Source organism: Limulus polyphemus, unplaced genomic scaffold (assembly GCF_000517525.1).
Source record: "Limulus polyphemus unplaced genomic scaffold, Limulus_polyphemus-2.1.2 Scaffold9903, whole genome shotgun sequence".
Classification (NCBI taxonomy): domain Eukaryota; kingdom Metazoa; phylum Arthropoda; class Merostomata; order Xiphosura; family Limulidae; genus Limulus; species Limulus polyphemus.
The window spans coordinates 1,958-15,383 of record NW_013675513.1 but is presented as its reverse complement, the minus strand read 5'-3'; the positions used below and the strand labels follow the sequence as shown (position 1 = coordinate 15,383).

General features: G+C 30.3%; 1 protein-coding gene across 2 annotated transcripts; it reads right to left on the bottom strand.

Moving 5' to 3' along the window:
• Nucleotides 1–1,287: 1,287 nt before the first annotated feature.
• LOC106476142 (cofilin/actin-depolymerizing factor homolog) lies at nt 1,288–12,677 on the bottom strand. Of its 2 annotated transcripts, none has more exons than XM_013936811.2 (3): nt 12,549–12,677; nt 8,206–8,486; nt 1,288–2,070 (listed from the first exon to the last, which is right to left on the bottom strand). In XM_013936811.2, exons 1-3 carry the CDS (start codon nt 12,549–12,551, stop codon nt 1,908–1,910), a joined length of 447 nt encoding a protein of 148 aa, XP_013792265.1. In that variant the 5' UTR covers nt 12,552–12,677; the 3' UTR covers nt 1,288–1,907. The 2 variants fall into 2 exon arrangements, with proteins under 2 accessions (XP_013792265.1, XP_013792264.1); XM_013936810.2 differs by lacking the exon at nt 12,549–12,677 and adding an exon at nt 11,304–11,755.
• Between the last annotated feature and the right edge of the window lie 749 nt (nt 12,678–13,426).

Below are 13,426 nucleotides of genomic sequence, written 5' to 3'. Positions count from 1 at the left end.
AAATAGTGATAATCAGAAACCCCAATTTCAATTAGTTGATTACTTCAGTGCATTTTTTTTTAAATAAAATTTCTTAAGCTATTAACAATTTTGTGGGAGTCTGTATATTCTATAATTTCCAAGGAATTCCATTATTCATGGATTTGAACTGCTTCTATGTATGATCTTGCCATTGTACAGGACCCATTAGTTGATAACCTAACATCTGCAAAGAAACATGACTGAGTAGGGTGTAAGGTTGAAGTATTAAAAAGCAGGAGAGCAAGGAGTTAAAATTTTCACCAAGTCCCCAAACTTCAATCAGATCACCAAGAATAAAAAAAAAAAAGGAAATAAAGAAATGACTACATAACTTGGGTACCGAACACAATGTGAAGACAACAAAGACATTTTTTGGGGGTAAAAACAGTGTTGTGTATGAGGAACATTTTGCCCCTTATTGTTTATCGTTACAAAACCTCAATATCCTGAAGGGACAGTACCAAGAAAGAAGTGAATAAATGGAGACCTTGAGAATGAAAAATGTATTTCAGACTATTATCATTATAATAAAATAATTTGAAATATATGTATACAACTCCTTATTTCTAAACTCACATGTGAAGAAATTGGTGAGAAAGTTATAACATTTGTAAAGAACCTAACAAGCAGTATTAACCACAGAACATGCAACAGTAAATAGCCTCATGTTCATTATATCAGTTTATGGTTATTATTATATAATCAAATTCCTTAACTAACAGATATAATTAAGCAGATGTTATACTTCACATACAGTAATAGTATATCAGAAGCAAATTCAAAAAACGTTTAAATAATACAATATTTTCATTAACTATCTAAGTCCATCATTATAAGAATATAAGCCACTTTGCGGTGTATCAAGAATTCTCCAAACTGAAAATAGTGATAAAAGAATTTTTATATGACTGACAAGTCCTATTATACTGGTTCCCTTCTTTATTTTGGCTTCAACTGTGACAGATGCAATTTGTTTTGTGTGTCAGGGATGTTTAATAAAGAAATATTATTAACACTAGATATCCAAACATATTTTTTTACAGTAAAGACATTTTTAAGTTCACACAGTTTTTTTGTTTGTTTATCAGCCCTGTTAGTAAATATTACAATCATCTTACAGAGGGTCTTATATAATGGGGCCTAGTACAAAATATTATAGTAACAAGTCAGCTTTCAATAAACTTATGAATCATTAAATAATGTTGCCATAGCCTTTATGGGTCAAGTGTACAAATAAAAATCAATTAAATCTCCATCAAGACAAGGTTCATATTTTGAATATTTATTGACAGATATTATCTAGTATATAATTACATTTCATGTGCCATTGGTTTTGGTCTAAACTAATTTTCTGGTAATATTTTGGTCAAACTTTAACAGGACTTTTCTTTTTTGGTAAAGCATAATGTAAGAACTTAAGTCTATAACATATCTGCCAATGTATTTAAAGCAACAAAGAACCACTAATAGATATATGAAGAAAAGCTTTGACTTAAAAAAAAGAAAAATACAACTGTTCAAACTCAAGAAAACTGTAAATTATACATATATTAAATTAAATTTTAACGATACACATATTTAGATGTTACAAAAATCTACCTTCTTCTCAACTAGCATACAATTACTAGAATATCCAAAAAAAATTTAAGCTTAGAATCCAATATCTTGATGAAATTGTTTTCATTTAGAGAAGAAAAAATGTCAGCATGGAAATATTTTACAGTACACAAACTTTCACGAAATATCTAGAAATTCTTGGTAATCTTATGATTCACACACACACACAAATATGATTCAAAGTGCACTCAACTTTGGAGTAAAACAGAATCTTGTACACATTTTGCAAATGTTACAACAATAATGACACTTAGAAGACTGATGAGTATTTACTTTCCACCCTTCTTTAGTGATTCTATAATTGCAGTCTCATCAGCTTCTTCAAAGTCACAGGCCTGAATGTATTTGTACGTCCCAACAAGTGCCTTCTTGAGTGCATCACAGCTACTAGAGTACAACATTTTCTGTTTGATCTTTGATGATTCTGGGCACCTATGTATATAAATTATGCACTGGTATGTTACATTCTTCATTCTTGAAAATACTACCAATACTAATTTGGTCAAAATGTGACTGAAACTGCAAATGAATACAAGCACTCTTCACAATGAACACTGCATATTTAGTTTCAAAAAAACACCCATTAATCTGTTGACAAAGGTATTTAACACTAAGTGTGTGAAAGCTACAGTAAAATTTAAAACTACTTATCAACTTTTTCATATATTTAACAAGCCAGAAGTATAATACAAGTCTTATGGCTTAGATCTAATAATGATGTTGAGTACCTATATTTCAAATAAGCCTAACAAACTATAAACTTTATTCCAGCTTGTCATACTGTAACATTTTTTATGCTATTGTATATTACATACACAAGTTTTTTTTGTTGTTGTTTTATTGCTTTAAAGTTATGTCAACAATTTTCTTTTACTAATCATAATTACTGTTCAATCAAAGACATGATGAGCATTTGTAACTTGCCAGTAAGTAAATGTAGTGTTAGTAATAAGGGTTAACAACTAGCACAGTAGCTGTAGGTATAAATATATTACTATCTTTAAAAACTACCACTTGAAAGTACCAAAAGTTTTGTTAATTATTAGAATAATTTTTCTAAATGCCAGGTGTGACCTCTTGTTAGTGAACCTGGATTGTGAACGTGAGGATTCACTGTCCATGTCCCATTGCCACAAAAACTCTCTCCACATTTTGTGGCCACAGTTGCACTTTAAAATCATTTATAAAAATTTAAGTGAATGTTTTAATGCCTTTTTGTTTTCAAGATACTACCTATATATGATAAACTTTTTATGAACTATCTAAAATTCCTCTCTTCTTAGCCTATAATCAACTTGTGATTTTTTATATTTAATTTTATTTGCTAATACAACAATAAATAAAATAGTTCTGATGTTATCTGACTTTTAAGGATATAATGTTTTTCTTCTTCTACCTCATCACCTCAGGTGATGACTTGAAATGCATCAATCCCCCTAATTAACAATTCAATCGTGTATGTCCCAACTTACCTCTATATAAACCAAATTTGGTCAAGTTTTTAGCTTTTTGATGGAGACAATAGCAATAAAAATGTTTATGTTTTAAGTAAACAAATTTATCTAGCAAGAGCACTAAATAAAGGAGCAAACTATCACACATACCAAGTGTCTAGGACAACATTTAGCACTCGTGTTACACTGAAGTTTGTCAAAATTAAAGCACACAAGGTAAATAGTAAAGTAGCATTGTTAAGTTAGAAAAATAAAAATCCATTTCCATCTTACTACAACAATATTCTTAATCAAAATCAAAAGGATGAATACTAATAGCCAAGGGCTAAAATGAGGACATCTTAACTAAACACTCAAAAACACAATTAATCAATTTGTTCTTGTCTAGAAGAATTTCATGAATTTGTATATTATCCGACTTAAATATTTATTAAACCAGGCCATAACCAAAGTACTTTTAACCCATATCTTAAATTTTTTTCATGTTTGGATTGGTACAGTTCACCTAGAAGGGATAATTACACCATTGAAAGGGAAAATTATACAAAATAAACTTGTAGTCAGTTTTACACACATTACAAAAACACTTCATAGTTAAAATTATTCAATTAAGAAAGTTTTTTACTTCAATTGATAGCCCTAAGAAAAAAGAGTCATAACTGTTGTCAGTTTGTAATACAGCACTAATTTGTCCTTGTACTTCAATAAAAGTGTAGTTTTATCAATTTTTAGCCAATCACTGTTCCTAAACCCAACTGCTTATATCTCAGCTTTGAGAACTTTTGGATTCAGTAGTTTTCTCCCAATACAGCAAAACAAAAAATACAACATGTGTATCGAATCAAAGCACCCGAGTCTCATAAAGTTAACTATGGAAACTTTTCACACTATCGCTAAGAATATTCATTAAAAGATAGTTATGAATCAAATCAACGCACCTGGGTCTCAGAGAGTTAACCATGGAAACTTTTCACTCTATCACCAATAATATTCATTAAAAGATAGTTATGAATCAAATCAATGCACTTGGGTCTCAGAGAGTTAACCATGGAAACTTTTCACACTATCATCAATAATATTAAATTATTTCACTATTACAGCTTCATCAGGAGCTATAAATTTCCTACCAGTTCACTAATCCAATTCAATCTAAATCAACAGCTCCTGATGAAGCTGTAAAGGTGAAATATTGAGCTAATAGAATTACATTCTGGAGATATAGGTCATTTGTTATTTTATTTACGTTTATAAAAATGTCTCATAATAAACTCCATTTTACATTAAACAAAGTCAAGAATAATAATTTTACATGTTTAGTTTATACCTTTCTACTAAGCAAGAAAGACTGAATGATAGATTACTTTTTTATCAGTATTTATTTTATGTGCATATTGTTCTTAAACTTTGTGCACATTACTAAATGAACAAAGACATTTTGAATTAATTGTTTAGAAAAGTGTGCAAATGTGAATGCATAGGACTTGTTTCCAAGTCCCCTACATAGCTATGTTAGTTACTAATAAAGTACAAGTTTGGTTAATATAAAGAGATGTACTTTAAAGTGAAGGATCATAAATAATTATTTTACTGGAACATATAGTTTTGGTTTATACAATGTCATTTGGCTCTAAAAGTTAAATTCTATGAAAAGAATGAAAAGTATATATTCATGGAAAAGCTGAGTTAAATTAAGACTTTATTATTCATTAACTGCTGTTTTAAATCAAAATCAAGGAGAAAGTTAAACAGTTACCAGTTGATGAATGTAGATTTATTCCACAACCACTGGTGATACAAGTAAATAATTTCACACCAAGTTTGTAATCAAACATTTGAAATTAATTCCCATTCTGAACTAGTCTGCTTAATCACTCTTTTATCCATAAGTCAAACTAATAAAGTTTATGATAAATATTAACATTGATTTTGCCACTTTGGAGTTGCCTCACTTTTGCTAAGACTTTTTGAAAACATTTGGGATTTATATGTCATATTGGTTTTATTTTACTACTCCCTGTAGAAGCAGGAATCAAATCATTTGAATGCAAGACTCATGCAATACTATGGAGTCCAATAGACTCTTGTACAGTTAAGAACATTAGGTTGTGCAATGAATGAAGTTCATACTATTTCCTGTTATCAGTTATACTGGAGAACCACCTACATCAACAATGTGATAAGATGCATCATCATACATTCACTACTAAATCATTTGGCTTCAACTTTTTTTTGTAATGTCCTTGTTTGTTTAGTAATGTTTTCAACATAATTTTGTGATGAAAATTACTAGACTGCAGCTATTTTCCCCACATTCCTCTTTAGTCCATTACGTATTTCAAGTGACAGGCTTATAAAAGAATTTTAAATTACTTTTTTGTATGCCAAACATCACTGCCTAGGACAACCTTTGTAAAATAATAATGCTATTTAGTATCCATCTATACTTATTGGCAACATAACCCTTATATCTGATGTTAGTGTGACTTTAATATTATAAAAACAGAAGTTAAAATTATCTGACCAGAAATTGCTTTTGGAACGTGACTAAAATAATAAGAAAGAAGAGTATCACCAATTTAATCCAACTGGTAGGGTTGGTCAAAATGTAATAAACTTAAAAAATATTGTCTTTATAATACATTGGGGTCAGTAAGATAGAAAAATGTAACAGCAGATCCACTGTAAACTGTAATAAACCAAACTTCAACTCACAGTATGAGTTTAAAACAATTGTCCACAAAATCAAGTGTTTTCCATTACAAAAAATATCTAACAAAGGATGGAAGTACATGACCCAAAATCATACACTTCCCCTAAAAAACACATTAAGTTTGTTATTTTGAACTTATTAATCCTTCAGCTGGTTAGAAAAATAAGCTCAAAAATGATTAATTTGAGATAGCCTATAGCTTAACAGGAAATCTTTTTGGTGGAGCTAAGAGTTCAATAAACAATTATTTTATTTACAAGTGCACATTGTTAAATTATCAATGTCCCTTTTTATGGTTTCCATCATTACTGTAACACTTGTATTTATAAATTCATCTTTCTCTCCCAGTTCCTCTAAAAACTCATATGTAAAATTTCCATTCAGTGGCAAATACAAAATCAAAGTCAAATCACTTTATCAAATTTTTCTCTGCATATTGTTGAAGGTTCTAAACTATTTTAACATACAATTCTCAAAATGTCTCAAGTCTACATGTACAGCTATATTGATACCAACCAATGTAGATCAGAAATAAGGATAATTCTATTTCTTTGAGATATTGGTATATTAATTTGTTTTTATCTCATTATGATCAATGCATAAATATATGTTTTGAAATGTGAGCTTTGCATTAGGAATCAATATTACAAAAAAGGGGGTAGTGTTAATTTAAAACAAGATTTTCACAGAAATGGTCTGTTAGATAATCCACAAGTGTGGAACAGAGTTTAAGCTTAAAATAACATGGCTCCAACAGCAACTGCTGAAAACAAAATTAAACAAGTAATGATGATGAAACATGAATATATCTAGTTTCATTAATGTCGTGATCCAATTTAAAGAAATATTTCTACTTATGAAACTTGTACTGTTTCAACATCTTACATTACAAAACACAAATTGTTAGACAGTGGGTTGGTCAATGTGACCTATCATATGTAAAAATATCAGATCAAAGAAAAAAAAGTTAAGTTTATGACAGTTGATCCAAGTTTAGCTAGTTTGCACCTTGAAAATGGTGATATCCTGTTAAATGAGAGAAGAAAAGTTTACTATGATGTCTACATCACTGTATTGGTGGTAGATAGGTATTTTGTCAAAAGTGAAATTACTGACTGATGGAATAAATGACCCGAGATAGTTTCAGACTTTCAAGCTATTATTACTGTGGTATTCAAAAGTTTTGATTTTGACCTATTTTTGGAAATTTGAAGGCTCTTAGTCATGCCTTGATACATTTAAATATATTTAACATTCAGAGTTTGAAGGTTAATACAGCTGTACAGCAGTGTCATGTATACATAAAGCTACATTCTTCTAATTGTAATGCTTGTTTGACTGGTACATTCTGATATTTTTTATACTTTTGACACCTAATACAAACAGAATTTAAAATTCCCATCTTAATTGTCTTTTAAAAGCAAAAAACAAAGAGCTATTTAGTATAACCTTCTATTATATTTTGGTCATATTTAACCCATAAAAGTTTTGACTTGTATACAAGCTAACACTGCTAACTGGTGGTCCAACTCAGTACAACTGGTACTTTCCAATGTACTGAGTGTATCCTGTAATAAAACCAATAAACTAAACAGTTTATTTATACAGAACACTATACATTAAGAAAAATTACACCTAACTACTAGGTTAGAAGTTAAACAAGCTGGAATAAAATGTAACACTGATAGCAAACCAATGTTTATTTATGTTAAACTTTAGGCCAGTTCCCACACATTTTCTCTATGCTATTGGTTGACCCAAGTCTTTTTATAATATACTTTTGGCTTGTTTAAATTTTCACATGTAGCCATATATTGCTACAACAGAAAAGACTTAAATATAGAGACAAAGAGTTCATAATCTACTTTTAACTTCAAATAACACACTGAAAATCAAACATTAAACTTTCAGTGGTAGAGCTTGATAACAGTGTATAGTAGTGACTAGTGGACTATTCAGTTTGATTGACAGATTATACTTACAATTTTTAAAAATGGCTTTTCTACATAGGAGATATTGAAAGTCCTTCTAGTTATGAAAAGCCAACACCTACTGAATATTTTACCAATTAGTAAAAACTTAGCTTGAGATAAAATGTCATACATATCAAAGTTATGAAAAAAAAATACTTCACTGATTATTCTCTCTCATCATACATTGTCAAAAACTTTGGTGATCATAAAATATGTTATTAACTTTATACAACCTTTATCATAATAAATATATTCAAGTTTCCTTTATAACTTTAGGCTACATTTACATGGAGCTGTATCATGTTCACTACTTTTTTCCAGAATAAGAACCATTTACGAGCTACAAATAAAATGCTATAAAGAACTTGTAATTATATAATTTAAATAAACTTTTTCTATATAATCTGTGGAAGTACATAAAAAAACTCACCATGTCATTAACACTAATCTGTCTACTGTCATTGGAGGCTTGTCTTCATTTCCCCCCACATCAACAGAAACAGGGAAATCAAAGAGACAGTATCGACAATCTGACTTGTAATTTTGAAGTGTTAACAGAAAGTCTTTATAAGTTGCTTCTCTTTCACCTCTTACTTCCACTTCGATAGTTTTCTCATCTTTGATGTAGTATATGATGTATCTATATTTCTTATCCTTCTTTACTTCATCATATACGTTCTTAGAGTCTGTTGAAACTACAACACCAGAAGCCTAGGAAAACAGATTTATGATAAACGATAATGCTCACATTCCATCTTTCTGTCTATCCAGTTCTACATACAACATAACAGATTACACCTTCACACACCCATATCATATATCAATAAGATAGGTGATGGCAAGTTAAGGAGCTTAAAGTAGAAAAGAACGTTTTCACAAAAAATTGTGGTCATTTTGAACTATATTTTCCATAAGATTATTACCAATATATCAAGTGACACTAATTAGGTTTCACAAGTCACTGCCCAAAATAAATTTACAATTAACAAATCAATAACTTAAGTTGGAAACTTATCACTGAATATGGCTGCTAACTGAAGAAAAGGTTTCAAACTGTTATTGCAGGCCTTTATCAGAGATTAACAAAGGCACAGCCATGAAAACTGTGGAGCATGGACTCCTGACAGGCATTGAATAACAATGAAGCAAAGGTAGATTAAAACAGTTCATAAAGTGTCTGTAGATGAGAAGTCAGATGTAATACATCATCAGTTTAGTTAATGCTTGTTTGTAGAATATAAAACCCTAATGACTCATATGGAAGGTTCTTAATTCACTTACTGGTCCCTCAACCTAGATATTCTAAACATATATTGTATCACCACACATCAAACTATTCCAAAGACCAACACCCTGTTGGAAGAAAAGTCTTAGCTGAAGTTATATATCTCCTACACTACCAAACTTTATCACGATCCCATGATCAACAAGTTTTATGGCCGCACCTTCTTTCCATATTACAGTCATCAAAATTAGTAACGATATACAGTAAAGCCTTGGTATTTCATGAAAAATGTCAAGTATGATGGGAAAAAAACAAAGATAACTGTACAATTCACATATACTTCATCAGCTGATGACGCCTCTACTGGTGAAACTGTGGTCATTGACAAATGAAGTATTTTTGAAACATACAATTGTCTTTGTTTTTCCTCAATTCTGTAATTATGGAGTTTCATCAAGTACCTGCAGTTTTAAGTATCAATTACATAATAAGTTTTTCCCTTTAATTTCTTAATGTTTTTCCATGAATAACTCAAATATTTATTGATTCAAATACCTTACCTTGCCTAATTTGAGATGTTACTTATCTAATTTAGTGGCTTGTTGTAATGAGTAAACCTAAAAGCCAAGCATCTGATTTTGCCACAATGTACATTGCTTGAGGAAAGGCCAAGAAAAAAAAAAGCATAGGTATGTAGCAGTAACTGTCGGTAATTAGTACTGCTGAGTGGATGAAATTTTGTAAGCTATCATGGTTTTAAATAACAGCAATAAGCTATCATTCTCAAGTTTCATAAAAATGCTTGATAAGATTCGTATATGTTTTTAGATATTTATAAATCATATTTGATTTTCTGTGAAATACAGTACATGTAATTATACCTTCTCATTACATCAACAGTTGGCACTATATTGAAGCACGATTAGTCTGTTCCTTTGTACATATGTATAACTTATTCCTACCCAGTTAATCAGTTTGAAAACATTACAATAACAGACACCTGTATTATAGATCACTATTTATATTGTAATTCCAATGTTGAGTACTTAAAATTTATATGATCTTCATGTTTTTAAATTATGTCATTACTATTATCATACAACATTTCAGTTACAATAATCCAGACATACAAAATAATTAACTACAAAAGAACAATTTGTAGACCAAATGGTGAATTTAATTGTGTATATAATTTTTCTTATTATTATTATAATGTAAAACTGTCTTTATAAACTAATAAAGTGCTCAAATCTTGTCAAGAAAAAGTTACTTTAACTTATATATATATATATAATACACACTTACACATTTAAATTTTGTAAGTTGCACTGCATGCAATAAGACTTACTCTAAAACTCCACCACAAAAAAAAGTATTCATTTCAAGACAAGTTTGCTTATTAAATAGACTTGCATGTTTTCAGGTTTTTGTGTGGCCATGAGGTAATGAATGTCACTACAATTAAGTGGGATTTCTTTAAATGTTATACTCATTGGGGAGATTTTGCAGATGACATTAAACTGTTGTTAATTTCTAGCTGTAATGAAGATTCTGCAGTACTACAAGTGACTAATTCATCTGTTTAGGCAAATATTTAGAAAATGACTTTTAATTATAGTACGTGCAAGTCACTGTATCTGGGTTATAACTTAGATCATAAGTTTAATCCACATTATTTATGAAAACCTACTCAATTGATGCGACTTAAGGATTTCGGCACAGCTGTGGTTAAAACACTAAAGCCATCAAATATGTTATTAACAGTAGAGCTAATAGCATTTTTATAATTATTTCTCTACAAATCACTAGTTATGCCTAACTTAGAATACTATCTTATTATACAGGGTTTAGAGGAAGGTTATGATGATGATTCCTAGAATTTAAGGATTATTTCATTTAGGACTGGTTAAGATTTCAACTTTTCTTTCAAGAAATGAAGGGTAATAGGTGATCTTACTGAAGCTTACAAGATTAAGCAGCTGAGGAGGGGGGGGGGGATTACAATGATAAACATCCCTCATTCCTACATCCTATACTCTAAAGACAAATTTATAACCTGGAAAAAGAAAGCCTAGGGTCTAGTTATGAGAATTTTATTTTTCTAACCGGATGACTTGCTTAAGGAATAAGTTGCCATCACCTAATGTGATGGCCAGCATTTTTACAAGAGTTTAATTGGGGAATGTTGTCCATATGTTACACATCTGCTGGGCTAGTCATTTAGAATTTGTTGTAAAACACATCAACTCTCTAAAATAACAGGATTACCAAGTGACAGACTAAAACACAAAAAATGAGCTTACTGGTCCGGGCATTACTCTTTCTTTCACTCAGCTGGAAAGTGGAATATCTAATACAAATTTCTAATGCAGTCCAAGGCTTCAACTACAAGTTTTCAATATCTATAGCTTTACACTGCAATCAAATCTTTAGAACTGTCTTGCAGCAAAAGAATGACATTTAAATCCATTATCACTGACAATTTCAAGCAGATTTGTAAAAAAGAACTGACATGTAAAAATAACTAGTTGAGGGGAAACCTATGATGTTTTCTTATCCAAAAGTTGCACAACATACTGTTGGAACATATGACTACACAATGTACTCACTAGTCTTAGTCTGATGATCTTATTTCACTACTTACACATGTACACACACATGCAGGATCACAATATATCTAACAACTTTCACAAGTTGAAAGTTTACACAATTCTCTGATAATCACACCTTGTGCAAAGGATTCTTCTAATTGAAACTGTTAAAAATGAAACACAAGAAAAGCAACAATATTTGATGGGCCAGTCACAAGGCCTGAACCAAAAATTTAATGTACAATCTGTAACAAAGCTTTCCACACTGAGTAAGTCATATTAACTCAGTTCACAAAAATAGTACAACGTGAGTCTTAAATATTTCCTACCTAGGATACAGCAACAAAAAAAAAAAAACAACCAATGGCACGTCTGGAAGTACTTTGGTTGGCATAACAGCTAATTTTAGATTTAACCCGTGGATGTGTTAACGACATAAAAGCTGAAGCTATAAAGTTGTAGTAGTACTTTAACGTTTTAGTCCCTCCAGTAGGTTCAGCAGAAGTGCAGCCTCAGGTGCACACAGTAATACTAACAGTAATGTTACGTAACTTAATACTAATAACGACAAAACTCCAGCTGTCTTGAGTCTAAAGTTAAAGTTTAAGAAACTACGCTGTTATTTTATTTTTGTCTAAAGTATAGGCCTAAGCCATTTTTTTAATGTTATGAGTTACATAATACTAATAGAGCTACTTTAAGTTTAACTTAAGCCTATTTTCATTTTTAAGTTTAATAAGTCGGTACCGGAATGTAATCATAGTATTCTTAATCTTAAGTCTTATATTACTTACTGAGAGTGACAGTATTTCGTGTTTAACTTTTAAAACCTAGAAATTTCTAACAAACAAATTATTATAGTTACAAAATAACTAAATGAATACTGATTCATACACCAGCCATTTCAATGCACAAATACTTTATGATTCATTTAATTTTCACAAAACGGCGCCTTACCATTTTTAATATCTCACACTTCCTAAATAACTGTATCAAAAGTATCAGAAACAATGATTTTCTGGTTAGCGTTGAAAGGAAGGGTGGCACTCAGCCAAAGTACTTTCGAATAAGTATATCAATACGCATTCAATTTTCGGTAATTAATCATATATAAATTATTTAAATATTTTGTATACATTTAAGCAATTTTTATTATCATAATATTTATTATGTACTTTTGGATTATTCTAAAAACATAAATATAAACTTTGAATTTTTTAAATAACGGATTATATTATTAAGCGAATAAATATCTGCAAATGAAGAAATGAGTCAGCGCACTATATGTACAGCAGTAAAAGCAGAAATTGACGATAAATTTTAGCCTCTTAGGTAAGAGAGCGTAGAAGCTAAACCAATCGCTTTTGCGCGCGTTGTTTATTTCCTATTTAGGAAGAACCCTATTAGGGCGAAGACAGGATAACAATTGTATATATATGGACAATTAAATACTGAAGAAATTTTCACCTCTGAATACCATGACTGCCAATTTAACACAACAATAGTTATCATTGCATGCATAATACATTAAAAAAACCTTGTGGATTGATCCTTCTTCACAAGTACAATAGGTGATGTCCGAGAATTGGTACTGAGTCTCTGGTTACTCTTTGTTATTTGTTGGTTTTTAGTTCTTTGAGAAGTGTAGTTTGTTTTATAATTAGCAGTCATCTGGTCAACTGTTGTATTAGGGTTGCATCTCCAGTGTCAATTTTGTGAGATCTTTGTCTAATCTATGTCATAAAGTCAACTGGGAAGATATTTATTTGTTTTGAAATTTCGCGCAAAGCTACACGAGGGCTATCTGCACTAGCCGTCCCTAATTTAGCAGTGTA

Bases quoted from the DNA above. Each gene is read 5' to 3' on its own strand.
- LOC106476142 (XM_013936810.2), bottom strand. The intron at 2,071-8,205 runs GTGAGTTTTTTT...TTATATACATAG, and splicing joins AGATTAGTGTTAATGACATG to GTGCCCAGAATCATCAAAGA.